This window comes from Schistocerca serialis, chromosome 7, assembly GCF_023864345.2.
Source record: "Schistocerca serialis cubense isolate TAMUIC-IGC-003099 chromosome 7, iqSchSeri2.2, whole genome shotgun sequence".
Lineage (NCBI taxonomy): Eukaryota > Metazoa > Arthropoda > Insecta > Orthoptera > Acrididae > Schistocerca > Schistocerca serialis.
In genome coordinates, this window is record NC_064644.1 from 121,054,031 (window position 1) to 121,078,305 (window position 24,275).

Consider the following 24,275-nt stretch of genomic DNA (forward strand, 5'->3'; position numbering starts at 1 on the left):
CGCCGCGCTGGACAACTCTGAGGACAGGGGCTGTGATTGTAGCAGCCGGCAGAGCTGCGACGCCAATTAGCCGCCTCCTGCTCCCCGGGTCTGTTTGCTTTTTGTTTCCGCCCCAGTTCGAGTGGCGGTAGGGAGCGGCGGCGCGCATTTGTTTGGCTCAAAAATCGAATCAAAGGAAGACCTTGCGAGCTCGCGGCAGCTAATCAGATACCGGCTCTGCAAAGTCCGCTCTGAGAGCGGAGCGGAAAACCCGCCAGCGACTGCGCGCCGCTTGTGTCGCTTTACGGAGGGGGTGAGGAAGGGGTGGATGGGGGGGGGGAGGGTGGAGAGGGTAATTAGATTCCTGCTGCCCTCGCCTATTCAATTACAGCTGTCCGATGACGTAACTGCGCGGACGTGTCCCGTCCGCTTGTCTCCTTTTAGCGCCGCTTCTGCCTGCCTTCTCACTGTCTTCTGCCTTCACTGTTGCCAAATAACTTACTGCCTTCAAATGGAAGGCATAATCAGATATGCCAGTCGTTCTTCCTTCAAAAAGCGTAACGTAGAAGTCTCTAGTGTATTAGAGAACAGAAACGGAGCGGGTACGACTGCTGTGTTGAGGGTTGCATACCTTAGAATTCAAGGCGCCGCATACAGGCTTCCTTCCTTCCTTCACGCCACCGTTAAGGTGGCGCTGCGGTCCCTTCCTGCTGGTCATCAACTCGTTCTGTGTTACTAAAGTGTTCAGGGTAGTAAATCTGTGACGTAGCAAGGAAATTTGCCGTACGATGCTGCTGTTGTAGTGTAGGACTGATGACCAACTCTTGGGATCAGATGACCTTACTACGAACAGTCTTTTCCGAGACAGTGACGGGTGTAAGATGAAAATTTAGTGATCCAGTTTATACAATTGTAAATTTGTTCTGTAAGAGGTAATCTGATGGTAGGAAAAGCATTTCTGTTATTGTCTGGTATGGACCACAGCGACCACTAACGAACCTAGCAGAACATTTCTGAACTCATTCGATGTCTCGTGTCATGCCTACTTGACAAGGGTACCAAACGCTGGAACAAAACTCTAGAACTGATCACACTAGCCTCTTGTCAGCCATTTGCTTTACAAATGCATTGCGTTTTCTGAGAACACATCCAACAAATCTAACTTTTCCATTCGCCTTCCCAAACACTGACTTTAAGCAGGCCTTTTATTCCATGTCGCTTCTTACTAATAGCACTAAATATTTAACTGATGTAATGTGCTGTAGATGTACTCTCTTCAAAGTACACACGGTTAAGGAGTGCTTCAATTCAATATATCAAATGGAAATTATGTCCCCTCGTCTTTCGCTATTATGTGTTAGTCATTTCCATTTTCTTGTTTCTTTATTTTTTTGTCGTTTGTAAATTTTTATCGTCGTTCTGGAATTAAGTGATTAGTCTTCCAATTTCCAAATAACATTGGCTCGGATAGTCAAACTGAATACGAGGAAAATAAGTAGATGTAGCGTAATGCACAAAATTCTGGTCTGCGAGACAGGGAGATGGACCAAACCCTCATGTTCATCTGCCTGCCAAAAGAACGACAGCTGCTCTGACCAAGCTGTATATGGTTCTGAAGCTGTTTTCCACGCTAGACTAGCGAAATGACGTGCTGTATCCCGTCTCCGCCTCATAGATATAACATGCACACAGTTAAAATACGATGCACACAGAAGAAAGCTTCCAGAATTTACGATATTGCAATGGCTGTGTTATTCCGAATTGCATTGCAATGTTCCTGTGGACACGGACTCACGTATTCAGAATCACACAGGCACTGCAATATCGTATTTATGTGCCGACACCGAGCAAGCGACATTCAAGTGAAATATCTCCCCTTTACGGGAGTATGCGTAAAGGATGTAAGAGTAGAGATTGTAGACATACGGTTGACGACATGTGGAAGTTTGGGTATGGCCGTGAGTCGTGCTTGGATAGCCTAACGTAAGGCAACCGCCCGCAATAACCTGGAAATCCGGGTTCGGTCCCGGTCCGGCCCAAATTTTCATTGGTGTCATTCCATTAAGCAGCTGATGGTTGTTCAAATTCGCAACTGCGAATACATTTCGTGTATACAGAATTTACAGACTGCACACACACACACACACACACACACACACACACACACACATGAAAGCGCGCGCGCGCATTCCATAAGGCTAGCTGAGGATCGTCACAACAGCAACCCCGCTCATTGATTAAAAACAAAAACTGAATAATCGCAGATGAACGTTTTCCTGTTATAATCTGACCTAGCTGTGGGCAGAAGAGAAAGATAATGGATCTTATTCGAAATACTTGGTTCAAAGTGTACCAGTGCGTTTAATGCTTTAATGAGCAAAACTGCACAGCGGTTAAGTCGTTGGTACGGAGTCCGTTCCTCCACCCTTCCCAAGCCATATTTAGGTTCTTTTTAATCTATTACAACAAATGCTGAGATATTTATTTTTGAAGGACGCGTGCTATTTCCCTTCTGATCCTTGTCCTGTCCGAGCTCCTGCTCCGCCTCTAATGACCTCGTCGGCTACGGGACACTACACTCTAATATTCCTTCCCTCAAAGTTTTTTTATAGCCTGTACGAAATAATAGCTCTGTAAATGTACTTCACCAGAAATGTGTCACGTCCGTTCAGTCCATTTTCATTTAAAAGATGTATTTCAGGACCACCTTCTTAAGGAGTAAATTACTCAGCTACAGCCCTCTAGAATTCAGACGTCCTCTTGCTCACTTGATAAATTTCCCAAAGAATGGAACACTATTTTGAAAAAACTTGTATGGAAATATTATGGACGATTCCCTATGATAATAAGCCTTACTTTCGAGCTAGCCACCAAAAATGTCGGTGGCTGCCGTTCGGTTTTCCTACAGCTATTCGTGCGAGTTACTTCCACTTCCTATGGCTTCGTAGCCGTATCCCTAGGTATTTAATCGATATAACAAAGCCCACAAGCTAATCGCTACAGCCAGGCAATAGAGAAAATGCTCTTCCTGTTCACATGAATAACCTTATACTAATCCACTCGCTGTGTATGAGAAATAATTGTTTACGTAATTTTGGATATAGGATTATGCGCCAAGGACACTTTCCTGTAAAGCACAGTCTCATATACAAATAATTTGATACGACATCCCACACTACCTGACAGATCATTTACGCGCATGAGAACATTAACAGTTCTGTCCCTCCTCGATCTTTCTTTCTTTGAATATTCAAAGATGGAGATTATGTACTGACATGACTACGCCAAAGAATTCATCATCGACCATATTTATAGCAGTTATGTTAGTTTGTTCAGCTTGGAACCTATTATCAAGTATGGTCACACACACTGGTCATCGAGAACATTATGACCACCTACATAATAGGCAGCATGTCCACCTTTGGCACTGATAACAGCGGTGACGTGTCGTGGCTCGGAAGCATGGCAGGTCACGGGAGAGAGTTGGCACCACATAGCACACAAGAGCGATGAGCGTTGACGGCCCTTCAGTCACATTCCAGATGTGTTCGATTGGTTCAGATATGGCCAGTTGGGACCAGCACATCAATTGGAACTTGCCACTTTGTTCCTCGAACCACTCCATCACACTACTGGATTTGTGACATGGCGCATTATCTTGTTGAAAAATGCTACGGCCGTCGGGAAATATGATCATCATGAAAGGGTGTACGTGGTATGCAACCAGTGTACGAAACTCCATGGCCGTCATGGTGCCTTGTACGAGCTCCACTGGACCCATGGATGTCCACGTGAATGATCCCCAGAGCATAATGGGGTCGCCGTCAGCTTGCCTCCGTTCCGCAGCACAGGTTTCAAGGAGCTGTTTCCCTGTAAGACGAGTGATTCGCGCCCTCCCTTCGGCATGGCTCAGCCACTGCGCCAAAGTCCAGTGCCAGAGATCACCTTCCCATTTCAGTCGTAGCTACCGATATCGTGGTGTTAACATTGGCACGTGCATGGGTCGTCGGCTGCGCAGGCCTGTTGTTAGGGATGTTCGGTGCACTGTGTGCTCAGACACACTTGTACTCTGCCCAGCATTAAAGTCTGATGTTAGCTACAAAATACTCGTGCCGAGCCTCTGGGCCATCTCAATTTGCACATCGGTCAGACTCAGATAGATCAAGTGTCTTCTTCATTCTGCATACGGCCAACACGCTCGCTGATGTTATTAGGTCTACAACTTTGCTTCCGCCGTATTTCAATACACAGCAGTAGCGGCAAGTGGGTTTCAGGTGGTTGGTCATACGTGCAATACAATAAGCTTAGGCATCTGTGAACATCATGGCATAAAAATATTAGTCGATATGTGATTGCATCGCCGGCCGAAGTGGCCGTGCGGTTAAAGGCGCTGCAGTCTGGAACCGCAAGACCGCTACGGTCGCAGGTTCGAATCCTGCCTGGGGTATGGATGTTTGTGATGTCCTTAGGTTAGTTAGGTTTAACTAGTTCTAAGTCCTAGGGACTAATGACCTCAGCAGTTGAGTCCCATAGTGCTCAGAGCCATTTTTTTGTGATTGCATCATAAAGTTAGTCTCGATTAAGTACCTCAATTTACGTAACCATTTCTCGCCATTTGCGGGAAGTTTTAATTTTCTGCTTTAACATGAAGAAATATGCGGCTGTGGCTCTTAAAATGCTGGGTAAGACCAATGGTGAGGGAACTATTAGTGAAAGAGCGTGCAGAGAATGTTTCCAACGCCTTAAGAACGGTGATTTTGATGTCGAAGACCGGCATGGCGGCGGAAGACAGAACGTTTTCGTAGCTACTGAAACAGTCGAAGACAGTCACAGGACATCATTATCGGAAGCAATTGATGCGTTCGAGCCCAGCACTGAAACACAAACGGCCACAATACAGCGATAGACACGTAAAAGTACTTTTGCAGCAGGTCAGTGTTCGATCCCATGTTGCAAAACCCGTCAAAATATACATCCCTCCCGCCGTATTCTCCATACGTTGCTCTCTCTGACTACCACCTTTTTCGATCTGTGTCATACAGTCTGGCTGACCAGCACTTCCGATCATATGAACAAGTGCAAAATTGAATCGATTCATGGATCCCCACAAGAGACTTCCAGTTCTTCCGCCACGGGATTTGTATGCTATCCGAAATATATGGGAATGTAGTGGCCACCGATGGGCAGTACTATGAACCATAATTTTTTTGTAAGTTTTTCACAATAAAGCCCCGAACTTCGAGCAAAAACGGCGGAAGCGAAGTTGTAGAACTAGGACATGCACCGTGCGTGCGTCTGACTAGCAGTCATTCCTCGCCAGATGACACCGCTATCGCCTGGATGTGGTTATATCAATAGTAGGTCTGTGGCCATAACGTTCTACCTGATGTGTTCATAATTTGTGTGTCTCAACACTGTGACGTACTGCTTTAGTTTTACACACTACTTTTTTTGTGCGTGCTTGAATACATTTTGCCTACATGAGGAGTTTACCCAGGATCCTGTTGTTTGTGAGGTTGAGCAGTCTGTTTGCTGACTCGCAGCAGCGCGAACCTTTGTGCGCTGTATTATAAAATGTGATAAAACATGGTCGGAAATGGGGCATAAATACAACAATATCGCCTGCAAAATGGACAAATTCTGCATTCTGAATGAAATACAGTGGTAAATCTTGAACATTTACGTTTGCATCAGAATTCGGAAGATGAAGGTATAGTAAGATGTAAGGATTCAAGTGAACAGAGTAAGGAGACAGAGAATAAAGTGTGAGAAACGCATTAAATTCTTACGGTCCGCCTTTCTCCTGTTTCAGGTGGAGGTGGTCGAGGCGTACTGCGACCCCCGGGACTCTAAGGCGTACCTGGAACCCGGCGAAGAGGCCAGTGGCAAGCTATATACCAGTCCTGACAGAGACTACTCGCAGCCATACACAGGTAGGCCTGCCAGCACGCCACGTTCTTGCTCATAATGCCGCAAAATGTTGTCGTATTGTCCTGACTGTGTCCATACTGTTTCTTCGCTGTTGAGGTACAGAATACCATGTCACTGGCAAGAAGTGTGTCTGACGAACAATGAACTACATATGGAGAATTGAACTACTCGGCCATGGCATACTTCCTCTCAGTGGCTCAGGCTGAGCAAGGACCTTCTGGCATGGCTGCAGAACAGAGTCGGGCGGTGCACTGCTTCCAGCACCACCGAAAGAATCCTCCAATTTGTGTGGCTCGTGACACGTAGATTTCAGTCTGCCACATTTTAAGTATTCCTATTTTTTGCTCGCACAAGAGGGAAGGGGTTTACCAGCTGATCTTTCCATTATTTAAGTAGACTGAGATACGAATGTGGTATAGCTATTACAATTTTATGATACTTCCGAAACAAACAAAAACAGATAGGTTCTCTGTTAGCGATCAGCCAACCAAAGTAGTTTCCTCAGTGTTTGTCTTAGCATTCACTGTGTTCTATGCCTCTGTCCGATTTGTGATGCAAGTTTTAGAAGAGAGACGACCTTTTCTGTTTTACTTATTCGTTGAATCTTTCAGCGGAGTGAAAATTAGACTCTCTAGAGATTACACAATGGATTTTTGTCCGAATTTTCGTAACGAAATTAACAAAGGAAAATGGACAAATGTGGTATGAAATCGGTCAGTATGGGGCCCAGTCCTGCAAAAAAAAAGTTTAATTGCTTGAAAGTAATCTGGGTAATTAAGAAAAACTTAACTAGCGATTTCAGGGAAAATTTAAATATTTCGCGAGAAGTGGCTGCTAGTGTCAAAAAATATGAAATCGCAGCATAATAATAGATTACCGATCGATATTGAAACATATTTCATGCTTTCTGAATAAAACTTGAAAATACAAGAAAATGAAATAAACGGTCAAACGGTTTGTGAAATGATTTGTCTGAAAGTAAGACATAAAACAGGTTACAGAAACATTTGACCTGCCTTTGAATGTTGCTCGAAATCTTGTAAAGGAAATGAGGTGTCGATTCACAGCTGAAAGTTCAATATTTATCTTAGAATCCTAGCCTTTAATAGAGAAATAGGACATTTGTCTGATGGAATTTCACTGATTGGTGTCCTTATGTCATTAACCCATGACCATCTCAGCTGCTGCACATGATTCCGAGTATCATAAAAAGGCGCACCAGTATTTCTACAATCTATTCTGTTTCTTACTTTTAAACCACTCATTTCATAAAACATTTGACCGCTTTTTTCATATTTTTTGTGTGATGGAATATGATTAAGCTGGTAAGTATTCAGGAAAAAGGAAAAAAATGAGTGCAGCGTGGCTCTAGCTGAAGACCGTATTGCGCTGCAGAAACTAAAGGAGGCCTCATACGCAGTGTTATTCCGAAATACGGTATTATGTCCGTTTGCACACGCATGCATGTCCGAAGGAACAAGCACTGCGGCGACTACAGCTGTCATGAAATACATGAAATTTATTTAGGTTAGACTCGATTAGTACTTGTTCCATAGATCCCGAATACGACACTTCGTAATGGTGTGGAACGTGTCAGGTTAATAAAATGTGTCTATACAAGATATTACATTACACAAAATATTACATGACACTTAACATTTTTAATTTTTTTTTTTTTTTTTTTTGTGGGGCTTGGGGAAATTACGCACTAAGTATATCCAAAAATTCATCTATGAGTAGCACGAGTTGCCATTAAGAAATTCTTTTAATTTCCTTTTAAATGCTATATGGCTTTCTGTCAGACTTTTGATGCTATTAGGCAAGTGACCATAGACTTTTGTGGCAGCACAATTTACCCCCTTCTGAGCCAAAGTAGAGTAGTGAAGATCATTCTTTCTCCTAGTGTTGTAGCCATGCACAATGCTATTACTTTTGAATTCGTTCGGATTGTTATTAACAAATTTCATAAGTGAATATACAGGGTGATTCAAAAATAATACCACAACTTTAAAAATGTGTATTTAATGAAAGAAACATAATATAACCTTCTGTTATACATCATTACAAAGAGTATTTAAAAAGGTTTTTTTTCACTCAAAAACAAGTTCAGAGATGTTCAATATGGCCCCCTCCAGACACTCGAGCAATATCAACCCGATACTCCAACTCGTTCCACACTCTCTGTAGCATATCAGGCGTAACAGTTTGGATAGCTGCTGTTATTTCTCGTTTCAAATCATCAATGGTGGCTGGGAGAGGTGGCCGAAACACCATATCCTTAACATACCCCCATAATAAAAAATCGCAGGGGGTAAGATCAGGTCTTCTTGGAGGCCAGTGATGAAGTGCTCTGTCTCGGCCGTCCAGAACTTTTCCCTTTGCACAAACACCCATTCTCTGTAAACTGTTTATACCAACGTTTAATACACCACCTATCAGGAGGTTTAACACCATGTTGTTGTTGTGTTGTTGTTGTGGTCTTCAGTCCTGAGACTGGTTTGATGCAGCTCTCCATGCTACTCTATCCTGTGCAAGGTTCTTCATCTCCCAGTACCTACTGCAACCTACATCCTTCTGAATCTGCTTAGTGTATTCATCTCTTGGTCTCCCTCTACGATTTTTACCCTCCACGCTGCCCTCCAATACTAAATTGGTGATCCCTTGAAGCCTCAGAACATGTCCTACCAACCGATCCCTTCTTCTGGTCAAGTTGTGCCACAAACTTCTTAACACCATACTTCGTTCGAAATGCACGCTGAACAACTGTCGTCGATTCACTTCTGCCGTACTCAATAACACAAAAAGCTTTCTGTTGAGCGGTCGCCATCTTAGCATCAACTGACGCTGACGCCTAGTCAACAGCGCCTCAAGCGAACAAATGTACAACTAAATGAATCTTTATAGCTCCCTTAATTCGCCGACAGATAGTGCTTAGCTCTGCCTTTTGTCGTTGCAGAGTTTTAAATTCCTAAAGTTTTGGTATTCTTTTTGAATCACCCTGTATATATTGTGAGTCTACAGTGAAGATCTCTAGCTCTTTAAATAAGTGTCTGCAGGATGATCTTGGATGAGCTCCAGCAATTATTCTGATTACACGCTTTTTGAATGTGGACTACCATCAGCTGTATAATGGAATGACGACAGAGAAAATTTGTACAGGGGCGGGATTCGAACCTGGCTTTCCCACTTATCGCCTTACAATCTGGCTGTTCGAGCACAACGCACGGACAGACCCAGGCTTCCATATGTCGTCAGACATGTTTCGAAGGAACATTGCATCGTAATTTGAGTAACACAGTGACTGCAATATCGTATATATCCGCCGACACCGGGGAAACAACTTTCAAGTGAAAAGTCTCCCACGTACGGTAATATACATAATGTAAGTACGAGTACGCCAACGGCCTTGCCGCAGTGGTAACAGATCACCGAAGTTCAGCGCTGGCGGGTGGCCATCCGATCTGCCGAGCGCTGTTGGCAAGCGGAGTGCAATCTGCCCTTGTGAGGCAAATTGAGGAGTTACTTGATCGAGAAGTAGCGGCTCCGGTCTCGGAAACTGACATACGGCCGGGAGAGTGGTGTGCTGACCACATGCCCCTCCATATCCGCATCCAGTGACGCCTGTGGGCTGAGGATGACACGGCGGCCGGTCGGTACCGTTGGCCCTTCCAAGGCGTGTCCGGACGGAGTTTAGTTTTTAGTTCAAGAACGACTGCAGTTTGTAGACATATCGTTGAAGACATATGGATGTTTGGGCTGGGCGTGAATCGTGCTCGGATAGCCATTGGTAAGGCGACTGCTCGCGATAAGCGGGAAAACAGCGTTCGAGTCCCGGTCACGCACAAATGTTAATTGTCGTCATTCTGCTATAAAGCTGATGGTAGTCCATACTCGAAATTTCGAATACACTTCTTGACGATGATTTTGGTAAATGTACACTACTGGCCATTAAAATTGCTACAGCACGAAGATGACGTGCTACAGACGCGAACTTTAACCCACAGGAAGAAGATGCTGTGATATGCAAATGATTAGCATTTCAGAGCATTCACACAAGGTTGGCGCCGGTGGCAACACCTACAACGTGCTGACATGAGGAAAGGTTCCAACCGATTTCTCATACACAAACAGCAGTTGACCGACGTTGCCGCGTGAAACGTTGTTGTGATGCCTCGTGCAAGAGGGAGAAATGCCTACCATCACGTTTCCGACTTTGATAAACGTCGGATTGTAGCCTATCGCGATTGCGGTTTATCGTATCGCGACATTGCTGCTCGCGTTGGTCGAGATCCAACGACTGTTACCAGAATATGGAATCGGTGGGTTCAGGTGGGTAATACGGAACGACGTGCTGGATCCCAACGGCCTCGTATCACTAGCAGTCGAGATGACAGGCATCTTATCCGCATGGCTGTAACGAATCGTGCAGCCATGTCTAAATCCCAAAGTCAACAGATGGGGACGTTTGCAAGACAACAACCATCTGCACGAACAGTTCGACGACGTTTGCAGCAGAATGGGCTATCAGCTCGGAGACCATGGCTGCGGTTACCCTTGACGCTGCATCACAGACAGGAGCGCCTGCGGTGGTGTACTCAACGACGAACCTGGGTGCACGTATGGCAAAACGCCATTTTTTCGGATGAATACAGGTTCTGTTTGCAGCATCATGATGGTCGCACCCGTGTTGGGAGACATCGCTGTGAACGGAGATTGGAAGCTTGTATTCGTCATCACCATATTGGCGTATCACCCGGCGTGGTGGTATGGGATGCCATTCGTTACACGTCTCGGTCACCGCTTGTTCACATTGACGTTAGAAAAAATGGTTCAAAAGGCTCTGAGCACTATGGGTCTTAACATCTGTGGTCATCAGTCCCCTAGAACTTAGAACTACTTAAACCTAACTAACCGAAGGACATCACAAACATCCATGCCCGAGGCAGGATTCGAACCTGCGACAGTAGCGGTCCCGCGTTTCCAGACTGGAGCGCCTAGAACCGCACGGCCACACCGGCCGGTTATTGACGTTACATTTCAGATGTGTTACGACCCGTGGCTCTACCCTTCATTCGATCCCTGCGAAACCCTACCTTTCAGCAGGATAATGCACGACCGCATGTTGCAGGTCCTGTACGGGCCTTTCTGGATACAGAAAATGTCGACTGCTGCCCTGGCCAGCACATTCTCCAGATCTCTCACCAATTGAAAACTTCTGGTCAATGGTGGCCGAGCAACTGGCTCGTCACAATACGCCAGTCACTACTCGTGAAGAACTGTGGTATCGTTTTGAATCTGCATGGGCAGCTGTACCTGTACACGCCATCCAAGCTCTGTTTGACTCAATGACCAGGCGTATCAAGGCCGTTATTACGGCCAGAGTTGGTTGTTCTGGGTACTGATTTCTCAGGATCTATGCACCCAAATTGCGTGAAAATGTAATCACATGTCAGTTTTAGTATAATAGATTTGTCGAATGAATACCGGTTTATCATCTGCATTTCTTCTTGGCGTAGCAATTTTAATAGCCAGTAACTCTTGGGGAGGCTGCAAATACTGGATAGAGGCCATGCAGACAAACACCAGAGAGACAGAAACAGCGATTGTAACCTGGTTTTGGATACAGCTGATCTATAAAACCGACGCTGTGTACTCCAGACGGGATGTGCCACAGGAATGCCGCGAGTATCGTACGGGATGGGAATAAATTTAGCGAAACGGCCGGCGGAGCCGCAGACGGCAGAGCCGAGGACAGGGTGAGGCTGGCGTGATTTAGGTTTCATTATGAGGGGCGGGATTGGCTCCCCGCCGATACGGAACGCCCCTCCCTATCCCCTGCCGCGCACTTAAACGTTAATAAAACGCAGTAATATCTCAAGCGCGGCGCAAGCCGGCTCCTTGAAGGGGGCTGCTGGAGGGGAAGGCGGAGAGTGGAGGGCGCAGCGAAAATTAAACACCGTCTGTCTCGTCTGGCAGGCGTCTGGTGCCGCTGCCCTCCGTCTAGGTCGGCTGTCTGCTGGCTCTAAGGGCGCGTTGTACGTGAGCTCTGCATCAGGTGGTACTGTACCGACACTGCCTGGTGCCCCAGATATAGTTGCACTGTCCGTGGGCATTCCTGTCATGCTGTAGACAAGACCTTTTCCTGAGTCACGGCACCTGACCTGGTCCTACACGGCCGAACTAGCAGTGTGCATCTCCTCTCAAGCGCTAGTCGCGTGAGATCCTGCATGGCACTGAGTATACTAAATGCTGACTGCTATTGACAAGGGATTTCAGATCGATTTCGTATTCCTAGATTTCCGGAACGCTTTTGACTCTGTACTACACAAGCGGCTAGTAGTAAAATTGCGTGCTTATGGAATATCGTCTGAGTTGTGTGACTGGATTTGCGATTTGCTGTCAGAGAGATCACAATTCGTAGTAATTGACGGAAAGTCCTCGAGTAAAACAGAAGTGATTTCAGGCGTTCCCCAAGGTAGTGTTATAGGCCCTTTACTGTTCCTTATCTATATAAACGATTTGGGAGACAATCTGAGCAGCCGCCTTCGGTTGTTTGCAGATGACGCTGTCGTTTATCGACTTATAAAGTTATCAGAAGGTCAAAACAAACTGCAAAACGATTTAGAAAAAATATCTGAATGGTGCGAAAGGTGGCAGTTGACCCTAAATAACGAAAAGTGTGAGGTCATCTGCATGAGTGCTAAAAGGAACTCGAAAACTTCGGTTACACGATAAATCAGTCTAGTCTAAAAGCCGTAAATTCAACTAAATACCTACGTATTACAATTACGAACAACTTAAATTGGAAAGAACACACAGAAAATGTTGTGGAGAAGACTAACCAAAAGCTGCGTTTTATTGGCAGGAAACTTAGAAAATGTAACAGACCTACTAAGGAGACTGCCTACACTAAGCTTGTCCGTCCTGTTTTAGAATACTACTGCGCGGTGTGGGATCCTTACCAGGTAGGACTGACGGAGTACATTGAAAAAGCTCAAAGAAAGGCAGCACGTTTTGTATTAGCGTGAAATATGGGAGAGAGTGTCGCAGGAATGATACAGGATTTGGGCTGGAAATCATTAAAAGAAAGGCGTTTTTCGTTGCGAAGGAATCTTCTCACGAAATTCCAGTCACCAACTTTCTCCTCCGAATGCGAAAATATTTTGTTGACACCGACCTACATAGGGCGGAACGATCACCACGATAAAACAAGGGAAATCAGAGCTCGTACGGAAAAATATAGGTGTTCATTCTCTCCGCGCGCTATTGGAATAATAGAGGATTGTGAAGATGGTTCGATGAACCCTCTGCCAGGCACTTAAATGTGATTTGCAGAGTATCGATGTAGATGTAGATGTAGAATGACATGACATACGCAGACGGAAAAAAAATTCCAACAGAAAGAAGGAGCTGTGCGACATAAACGAAAGTTGGTAGGCGTGTTTCTACATCTAAAAGATGACCTCTATTCAAAATTTGAGGTAGTCGCATAAGATAGGCGCTATTAGCGCCACTATGAGGATGCTTGCGTTATGTGCGCCTTAACGGTCGTGAGCGAAATTATCTTTGACAGTGGACGAGATGAGTTGATATTAGTCGAGATTGCCTTTACGGCAAAAAAGACGCCATTATCAGCATCTCACTGAGTGCGAACCAGGTGGTGTAATAGGGCTACGGGAATCTGGATGTTCCTTGTGCGGTACTGCAGAAAGATGTAGCCCCTATAAATTACTGGTGGTAACGGCGGCCACGAGAGTCTACGGCCGCAAGAATACCGAGCTCCAGGCGGCCACGTGGCGCTACGAGAGGGAAGACCATCGTCTTCCACGTGTGGCTCTGGTACAGCGTACTGCATCAGTAGCAGCATTTTGGGCAGCAGTTGGCACCCCAGTGGCACGACGACTGTTGCAGATCGGTTACTTCAAGGACAGGTCGAGTCGGACGCCCTGTAGCAAGCATTCCACTGAACCCAAACCACCGCCATTTGTGATTTCAGTTGTGTCAAGCGAGAGCTCATTGAAGGGCAGGGCGGAGGTCTGTCGTGTTTTCTGACGAAAACTGGTTAAGCCTCAGTGTCACTGATGGCCGTGTGTTGGTCAGGAGGCCAGTTAAGGGTCTGCAACCAACCTGCCTGCGTGCTAGACACACTGCACCTACATCTAGAGTTATGATCTGGGGTGCAATTTCATAGGACAACAGAACCCTGTATTCAAGTCTATTTTTTACTGAAGGATGGATACTGAATTAGAGTTTTTGAACTGGAAATGTTTTCTGAATTTTACGAGGGCAGTTCAATAAGTAATGCAACACATTTTTTTTCTCGGCCAATTTTGGTTGAAAAAACCGGAAATTTCTTGTGGAATATTTTCAAACATTCCCGCTTCGTCTCGTATAGTTTCATTGACTTCCGACAGGTGGCAGCGCTGTACGGAGCTGTTAAAATGGCGTCTGTAACGGATGTGCGTTGCAAACAACAGGCAGTGATCGAGTTTCTTTTGGCGGAAAACCAGGGCATCTCAGATATTAATAGGCGCTTGCAGAATGTCTACGGTGATCTGGCAGTGGACAAAAGCACGGTGAGTCGTTGGGCAAAGCGTGTGTCATCATCGCCGCAAGGTCAAGCAAGACTGTCTTATCTCCCGCGTGCGGGCCGGCCGTGCACAGCTGTGACTCCTGCAATGGCGGAGCGTGCGAACACACTCGTTCGAGATGATCGACGGATCACCATCAAACAACTCAGTGCTCAACTTGACATCTCTGTTGGTAGTGCTGTCACAATTGTTCACCAGTTGGGATATTCAAAGGTTTGTTCCCGCTGGGTCCCTCGTTGTCTAACCGAACACCATAAAGAGCAAAGGAGAACCATCTGTGCGGAATTGCTTGCTCGTCATGTGGTTGAGGGTGACAATTTCTTGTCAAAGATTGTTACAGGCGATGAAACATGGGTTCATCACTTCGAACCTGAAACAAAACGGCAATCAATGGAGTGGCGCCACACCCACTCTCCTACCAAGAAAAAGTTTAAAGCCATACCCTCAGCCGGTAAAGTCATGGTTACAGTCTTCTGGGACGCTGAAGGGGTTATTCTGTTCGATGTCCTTCCCCATGGTCAAACGATCAAGTCTGAAGTGTATTGTGCTACTCTTCAGAAATTGAAGAAACGACTTCAGCGTGTTCGTAGGCACAAAAATCTGAACGAACTTCTCCTTCTTCATGACAACGCAAAACCTCACACAAGTCTTCGCACCCGAGAGGAGCTCACAAAACTTCAGTGGACTGTTCTTCATCATGCACCCTACAGCCCCGATCTCGCACCGTCGGATTTCCATATGTTTGGCCCAATGAAGGACGCAATCCGTGGGAGGCACTACGCGGATGATGAAGAAGTTATTGATGCAGTACGACGTTGGCTCCGACATCGACCAGTGGAATGGTACCATGCAGGCATACAGGCCCTCATTTCAAGGTGGCGTAAGGCCGTAGCATTGAGTGGAGATTACGTTGAAAAATAGCGTTGTGTAGCTAAAAGATTGGGGAATAACCTGGTGTATTTCAATGCTGAATAAAACAACCCCTGTTTCAGGAAAAAAAAGTGTTGTAGTACTTATTGAACTGCTCTCGTAACTGTGAAGTCATAAATCGAAGTTAACGAAATTCTTTTACTACCGGCTGCTGAACACACATCATCAAACATATCTGAAATAAACTTTCTAGGAAACTTAGGAGTTGATGTTCTTACTTCTATCGTCTCAGTGGCAAACTTTACCTCTTCTTTCTGCTGCTATGGTCCTCTCGAATACAGCTGCCGTAGAACATGCTAATTGGTGACCTAATGAAAAAAACTCATTTCGTTGTGGTGAGATGAAATGTTCGTCAAATAAATAGAGAGGCACTGTAATTCACTTCACGTTATTTACGTTAACCCAAAATCCAGTATTAACAAAAATGATACAATACGAAGAGCGATAAAATGTTCGCGCCCTCTCTTCGTCAAGACACACATACTTCTCTCATTTTTCGACTTAAAAAAAAGTAATAAAGTGACAGTCACATCTCTCTCATCTAACAGCATCTCTACTTCCTATTTTATCTTACTTATACCTTTTTGGAAACATCTAGCAAGTGCCATTACAGCCACTCTCATAGTTATCGCATGCACCCTGACGGCAGATCCATACGTCACTCTGGTGATTCAACCTGATTCGCTGCCATTCTTGAGCAGTTTCGAAGGGGTGTTTTCCAGTAGTATAACGCTCGCATGCACACCGCTGCTGTAACCCATCATGCTCTACAGAGTGTCGGCATGTTGCACTAAACCAAATAATGCATGCGTGTACTAATTCCTATCACGTCCCGCGGTCAACCGTGCAGTTTGAACGTCCTGATGCAAACCGTTCAGAAATTATGACAATTTTATTTCGTATAGTTCAATAACTGTTGCCCTGTATAAAGAAGCATTAATAACAATACAAACATATGTTAAATTTTTTGTAATGCCATTATAGCCTAACGATTTATCCCCTCGAAACATGTCGCTAAATAAATAATTTAGTTGTCAACAAATTCTGTGACACGTAGCGGTATTTGAAAACCTTTTCATACCCAATTTTCCTTTTAAGCTGATACAACATCAAAAGTCCCACAGAGAAACCAACCAAATTGCTATTCTAACCCGTCCTTGAAATACTAATTAACATATCTCACAATGCATCAAATCAAATAGACCCCGATGTCACAAAGGATCCGGCCTACAATTCATTTTCGCTCAAGTCGTGTCTGCAACTAATGGGTATGCAACATGCGGGGTATCCCAGAAGGAATGATCAATATTCAGGAATATGACACGAACGATCAGTCGAAGCAAAAAAGCGTAGTAAAAATTGGCTCTAAAATGTATAGCTTAAGATATATGAGCACTTATTCATCTTCGATACTTGGAAACAAATCTCTTCTACTGCAAATTATTTGCTTTTCACTTTTTGGGAGGAGTTAGTATTGACCTAAACAAAAACAAAACAAAAAAATTGTCCAGTGAACATGGGCTCTAAAATAGGTACGTTATGAGCTATGAGTATTTGTTTACGAGAAGAGCGGTGTTTCACAGTAGCGACGATGAACAAGTGCTCATACCACTAAAGGTATACATTACATAGCTTGTGTGTACTGGACTGTTTTACTTCCAACTATCGCTCCTGTCGTGTCCTTCAATATTGACCATTCCTCCTGGGACACACTGCGTAATGAATGTAGGTGGCCTGATTTCTGCTTACATATTGCGGATGTGCTGAAATTCGCATATCCAAGCTTGTAGTACTCTTGATACGATTTTCACGTTTGTTACATGCCACCTCCATGGTGTTACAGATTTAATGAGCAACATTGTATCACCGAGTGCAAACACTAGTGGTTTGTACAGTCGTAAATGCCATGCGACTTCTTCTTTCTTCTGCTGAGTGAGCATTCGCTACCGTGACTCTTCACCGACTATCGCAGAGACTCGCAGACTGAGTGGAACTGCTTTTTTTTTTTTTTTTTCCTTTCAACAGACCTCAGTCTGCTTTCTCTCTGTCAGCCATTCTCGCGCTTATCTGCGTCTCAATGCGATTTTGCCTTTTCCTCTTCGTTCGCTTCCCCGCCCCCTCTTCTGCGGACCACCAGGCACTGGCGAACACTTACTTTACGGTTCCGCTTTCCCCCCTTCGAGTCGCGGAAGGGTAGCGACCGTGCTCCAGCGAGAAATTTATAGTGTTTTAAGCATTTTCACGTTCCAAAAGACTTCTCAATTCTTTCAGTCGTAGGAACGCATCAAAGGGGAGGAATTTATGAATAGGACTTGTGGGACGGCAAAGTAATCGGAAGGGGTGGCTCGTAAATACTCTGGGGTTGCAGTCTCAGAAACGGGTGCCAGATGTGGACGACGAAGAATCTCAGGGAGTCCCAAGCATTCAGCGTCAGCCATGTGGAATCTCGCTTTTCGGAAACAGTGACCGCAGTAGCGCTACGTCTAACAAATAGCATTCTATGTCACATACATTTTGATAAAAATATCTAGTTTTCCCGAGACACAAACAGCAAATCATGCGTTGCAAACTACTGGATTCTTCACGTGTGGGAAGACAATCGCAAGCAAATAAGCGATATTTCTTGCAGTTTCATATTTCAGTACTCGCCTGAAAATAGAGATCTTTTCGCTTGCCCTAAAGAGGAAGGCTGAAAGTTATTTGGCTCTGCTGCAATGGCGGCCGGCAATTCCTCGCGAAATGTGCACACGGGAACGGAACCCACAGTTTTTGTCTTCATAGATTCAACACTTATCGATAGACGTCATATCTCACACTAAATATCCAGACTGTGTTAATTACCTGTCATTGCAAAATGCGTCTGTGTATTACAACTCATCGTGAGCTCTATGTCAGTATCTCTAAGAAAAGAAAAGAGAATAAAAAAGAAATGATACGAAACTATAAATTTGAAAAGTTCTAAAATTTCCTGATTATCATAAAATGCTGCGGTATGTGAATGCAAGACGGCCGCCGTGGCCGAGTGGTGCTAGGCGCTTCAGTCCGGAACCGCACTGCTGTTACAGTAGCAGTTTCGAATCCTTCCTCGGCCTGGATGTGTGTGATGTCCTTAAGTTAGTTAGGTTTAAGTAATTGTAAGTCTAGAGGACTGATGACCTCAGATGTTAATTCCCATAGTGCTTAGAGCCATTTGAACCAATTTTGTGAATGCAAAGTAGAATCACAGTTACACTAATAATCGAAATCATTACGACCTCCGGCTCGACAGGAAGTTGGTCCACCTCTGCATAAAATAGCAGTGATTCTGTGTGGCATGGATTTGGAGGTTTCTGGATGTACGTGGTACCTAATGCCTGCGCAAAATGGTTTGTGGGAGCGGATCTGGTGCCCCATACTGTCCTAGATACGTTTAGATATGGCGAATATGATGGTCAAGAGATTAACGTGAGCGCACTGTCATACTCCTCAAATTCTGACTTTCCGACCTCGTAGGACACCAACAATATTGCAACAAAGTGAACTTCTGATATCGATAGCTTTAATCCTTTGTTGCCTGTTGGTAGTTCTAAGCACCACTTCTTTCAATTCTTGTTTATTCTGATTGCACACACATTTCCCACATCCTGGGCTGATGGTGCGTTGAAATACATATTTATGTTGTGTTGGGAACACTTCGCTACCTGCTAGATAGCGTTAGTTAGTCGAAGATTACGTTTGTATAATCTTTGGTGACAGAAGGTTTGCACTGTTTATTGTCATACAGTTATTAGCAACCTTTCTGTTTACTAGCGTAGATATGACGCAGGTTAGGTTCTATTTGCTTTCTCGTACAGCTCTTCCGCTAAATCTGTAGCTTTTATTTACGAAGTAAGCCGAAAACCAAGTGACAGTTTACATTACTTTCTGGCCTAGCGTTGCCATCCTTCCCGACATATCGGGACCGTCACCGTTATGGACCTTCTTGTTCCGACATCCCGACAATATCCAATTTTGTCCCGATTTTGCAAAATACTGTTACGAGCTTGCCCCAAGTACTGAAGTAACATCATGTGTTACCGCAACATGTAAACGCAGCCACAGTTAGTTGTATTTAGGTCAACAAGTTTATTTTAACAGAGTCGACTCACAGAGGGCGTTCATGTTGAGTATCCTGTATCGACGATGCAAGCACCTTCTAGATCTAGCGCCATTATTCGAGGAAATACCAAGCTTCTCCAGTAGTACGTGGCTGGAACTATTTAAGCAGCGCGGCGCGAAAGAATCGAGCAGTTCCCATGTGAAAAATTTGAGGAAGAGACAATGGCATTCTATACCAGCGCATTTGATTACTTAGAGAAATGAGTTATTTCTTTGAATAAACAGCAAGTATTTGATTGGATGACGCTATCTGGAATCACTGTTTAGATGATGGCTAGAAACACTATTATATATCTGATTAAAAATTGTGTGTAGATTTCAGGTGACAATTGTTTCACGACTATATGCACCTGACGCGCCTTTTGGAAACTAAGAGTGACTCGAAAGAACGTAAGTCTCCGTGGAAGAAAGGTTCATTTAAAAAATGGTTCAAATGGCTCTGAGCACTATGCGACTTAACATCTGAGGTCATCAGTCCCCTAGAAGTTAGAACCACTTAAACCTAACTAACCTAAGGTCATCACACACATCCATGCCCGAAACAGGATTGGAACCTGCGACCGTAGCGGTCGCGCGGTTCCAGACTGAAGCGCCTAGAACCGCTCGGCCACACCGGCCGGCTAGGTTGATTTACTTTCTTAAGGAAGCCGAAATCCCAGCTGCTGTAACTATGCGAGTATTTTTATATTTCTGTTTCCGCACACAACACTACTGTGAAAAGGGTATTTTCGCCGATCTCGACCCGGTGAACTGTTGAAAGAAATCGACTGTTGCCAAGGACTGTGGAGTCTTACATTGCCAGTTTAATTACAAGCTGACTTCATGGAGTTTTATAAATACATAAAAGGGAAAAACGACTTGCTGAACAAGGTGAAATCTTTCGAGAAAGTATAGTGTACCAACTACTTCTGCCTCAAAAAGTGCCATGTTATTGTATCCCAATAAAAAGTAATTACACAAAATAAACAGTTCACTTCATTTCTACACCCCCATCTCAGGGTCCCGACGAGGTACCAACGAGATATGGCAAGCGTAGTCTGGCCGTACGAGCATTTTTTGTGTACAGCAACACAAGCGTGGTTTGTCGACTTGGGTGCTATTTTTCCTGTATTCTACGAGGTTTGTCGATCTAGCTGCCTAAGGGTCAGGCTCATTTTACTCTTAGCACGGTTCTCATTATCGTATATATTGTTTCACAGAGAACTACCACGTTTCGGGCACTGGAAATACTAACAGATGATAGAATTGTTGCAACTTTTCTAAAAGATTTGCCAGATGATAATGATGTTATGTAAGGAGGGAATGATGCTAATAGCCCTACAGGTATAAGTCTTGACGAGATTTTTGAAAAAGCTTTTGATTTTGATACAATTTTCGAAAGACTTTTGATAGAATGTGCACCAATGGATCTCGAAATCAGTTTACCTGAAACTATAGAGAAATGTGAAAAACAAGAAATAAATGACTGCTTCCGTGTAATCCCTGTCAAATATAGCAATATACCTGAGACTAAAGCCGACAGAAATTGAAGGCCACGTAGGTAACCTATTTATTTTCTTCAAAGGAAGAAACAGTGTGAAACAGTACAACGCAGTGAAGCCTGTATAATGCGGTTACAAACCCTGTCGTATTGCAGCACTGGAAAGCTACATCGTTGCCTTTAATTTTTATCAAGGAATAAATGCAGTTTTGGGGACGGAAATTGAAAACAGTGTTTTAGAATAGTTTTAGGTTTTTCAGAAAAGTTTTGCGCCAAAAGAGGAGACAAGACTTTGATAACATGTTACTTAATTTTTGCTGCCTGAAGGGCAAAGAGAAGAGAAAATTTTGATTTGTGGCATTATGTGGATAAATATGAAACGTTTACGATCAGACTTTTGACCTTCTCAGAAAATGAAAACACGTGACTTTCATTATAGGATTTCATCCCCCAGAATTCGATACTTTGTTGAAAGACAACAAAGTTGTGTGCCTGGCTTCCAATTACCATGAAACAGAAGTAGTATTTCTCTGCATAAAGCAGGAAGATGGTATTAAAATCAACGTTCAGTGCTCTTCTGTAGTAAAGGATTGTACTTGTAACATGGGATCTGTGAACCATGCTGACTGACTGAGATCTGCTTATGGCCTGCGAAGAAGATCCAAGAGGTATTTCTAGTTCCTTATGAACTCTTCTATCAGCTGTATAGAACGTTTCCATTTTTTTAATTTAAAAGGAATGTTGCTCAAGCACTGTTAAAATGGTTCAAATGGCTCTAAGCACTATGGACTTAACATCTGAGATCATCAGTCCCCTAGACTTAGAACTACTTAAACCTAACTCACCTAGGGGCATCACACACATCCATGCCCGAGGCAGGATTCGAACCTGCGACCGTAGCAGCAGCGCAGTTCCGGACTGAAGCGCCTAGAACCGCTCGGCCACAGCGGCCGGCCAAGCACTGTTAGAACAGACGAATGCACAATACATCAATCCGAGAACTAGAAGCCAAGTTCTGACAGAAAGCAATACATGCAACAAAAGGAAGAAATTAGTTCCAATGGATGTAAAATCAGAAAAAAGTCACTTATTGCAGTAAACGGAGGAAGATTCGCTGCATGTAGTAAAAGAATCTGGACTAAACTCCAAATGTTGATTTTGTGGAGTAATTTTGTGGAATAATGAAACGAAATGCAATGAAAATAAAAATATTTTTGCTATACTCCATTTAGTAACTGTGTAATTATCTTCTTTATGTTCACTAATTTGTAGCCTTTGTCCATTATGACACATTTCGATTCGCTGCTTAGGAAAAGTGCTGTAATGAGAACTCACAAGCTGCGACATGGTCGCAAATTGAACACTGACCCGAAAATAGAATAAATTTCCTTTACTTCATGTCTATGATCACAAATTTTTATGTCATCAGACCTCTGGTTTCGGTCTATAATGACCATCTCCAGATTTGGTTTATAAAAAAAGCTGTTTGTTTTGAAAAGTAATGCTGGTGACAAGATGACTCTTGTGTATGCTATTCTTTACATATGTTCGACGATGCTGGCGCTGATTTTGTGTTTAGCATTTGACGACGCCACTATGACTCCAATATATCAGGATATGTTTTCATAAAACAGATCTGAAGATGGTCGCTACAGACCGAAACCGGTAGTCTGATGACGTAAAAATTTGTGAGCATAGACGTGAAGTAAAGGAAATGTATTGAGAACTGTTGGTTGTAAGCCACTGGAGGCTCAGATCTTACTCAACAGTACCACCTTCGTAAAATGGCAAAGAAATAAAATTAAAATTATGAAAAAAAATCATAGCTATTTTGTTACTGTTTATTGCGAAATTAATGTGTCTTCGAGAGTTCAGGCAATCAAGGGTTACGGTATCGATAATAGTGCCCTTGCTCTTTTCACTGGCTTTGCAACGTCACAATAGAGATGCTACGTGAACCGAGACACACGTGGCGTAGTGCACGATCAAGGCAAGCCAGTCTACGTCACGTCTGGCCGTTGGCTTCCCTCCCACCCCCTCCCTCCTTTCACCCCTTGCCATTAGCAGTGATTACTGGTGGTCCGGGTTCTGCTACAGGTGCTGTCAGAGACGCTATTGGTAGCTCAGTCCTACGTACGGGGGCGGCAGAGAGAGCGGCATCACACAGCCCCGCACAAAGAATGCTCTCTCTGTGCACAGGGCGATGCGTGCCTGCAACGAAAGGGGGAGAAGGTGCATATGCGCGCCCGTTCAGGCAGATTAAAGAGCAACGGCGAAAGCACGAGTGCCCGCCAGCGAGTGTGCTAGCGGAGGCGAGAAACGCCCACGCCGCGGAGCGCGCCAAAGGAGCAATTTTCGAAATGCAGTGGCACGAGAAATAACTCGCGAGTTTCCAGGTGCGAGCGAGATCAAACCGACTTTGACAGTAAACGTTGATGTATACATTCGTTTCTGTTAGCTGGTAATCCATAAAAGCAGAAATAGGCGAACAGTTCAGATATTGTCTGGATAAAACAGAGAATAAAACACAACCAGTCGCTCATACATCAAAAATCAGTAGTCACCCGTAATCACATTATATCACAGAGGTAGGCGGTGCTGTGTTTTAATTTCAAGTCCGAAGTCGAATAAAAAATGTAAAAATCTGTATAGCGATTCAAAAGCGCCATGTGTCATTTAGATTTGTGTTTAGTTTTCCTACATTCCTCAAATAAATTCTGGTATTGTTCCTAAATCTTTATCTGTTGGTTGGGTCAACACACGAATGTTAATCGTCTCAAAAATATAAAAAATTTGTCGGGTGGGGGTAAGAATCGCGCACTCAGGTTTCCGGGCAAACTTAGTTCTGTATATAGACAGTTCATCAATTCTGGGGATATAGGATGTATACAATTTTTGCCTATTATCAACATTGCTACTGGCAAGACATGCGTCCCAGGGATTTCAAGACTTTCGAGGATGTTATAATTTCAAGCCCAAAGTCGAATGAAAAATGAAAAAAGAATATTTTTTCGTGTGATATACCAAAAATTTACAATTTTCTGATTTATTCACTTTTGCTTGTACAGTGAAATCTTACTTCTTGCCAAACTTCTTGGTTCTGCATCAAAGGGAAGTACTCTATAGATGTTAGTGAATGAGTTTGAGAGTATCAAAATATGTGACATATATGGCCATGACTTTTGATTTCATTGACTTAGAAGCTACAATTTTTTACATTGTCAAGG

At 44.0% G+C, this 24,275-nt stretch overlaps 1 protein-coding gene across 1 annotated transcript in view; it reads left to right on the forward strand.

Annotated features, from left to right (window-relative positions):
• Positions 1-24,275, forward strand: part of LOC126412919 (uncharacterized) — a 342,642-nt gene that overhangs the window by 175,406 nt on the left and 142,961 nt on the right. The window contains exon 3 of the mRNA XM_050082808.1: positions 5,792-5,912. Coding sequence (XP_049938765.1) covers positions 5,792-5,912 — 121 coding nt within the window. The remainder of the gene's footprint in view (positions 1-5,791; positions 5,913-24,275) is intronic.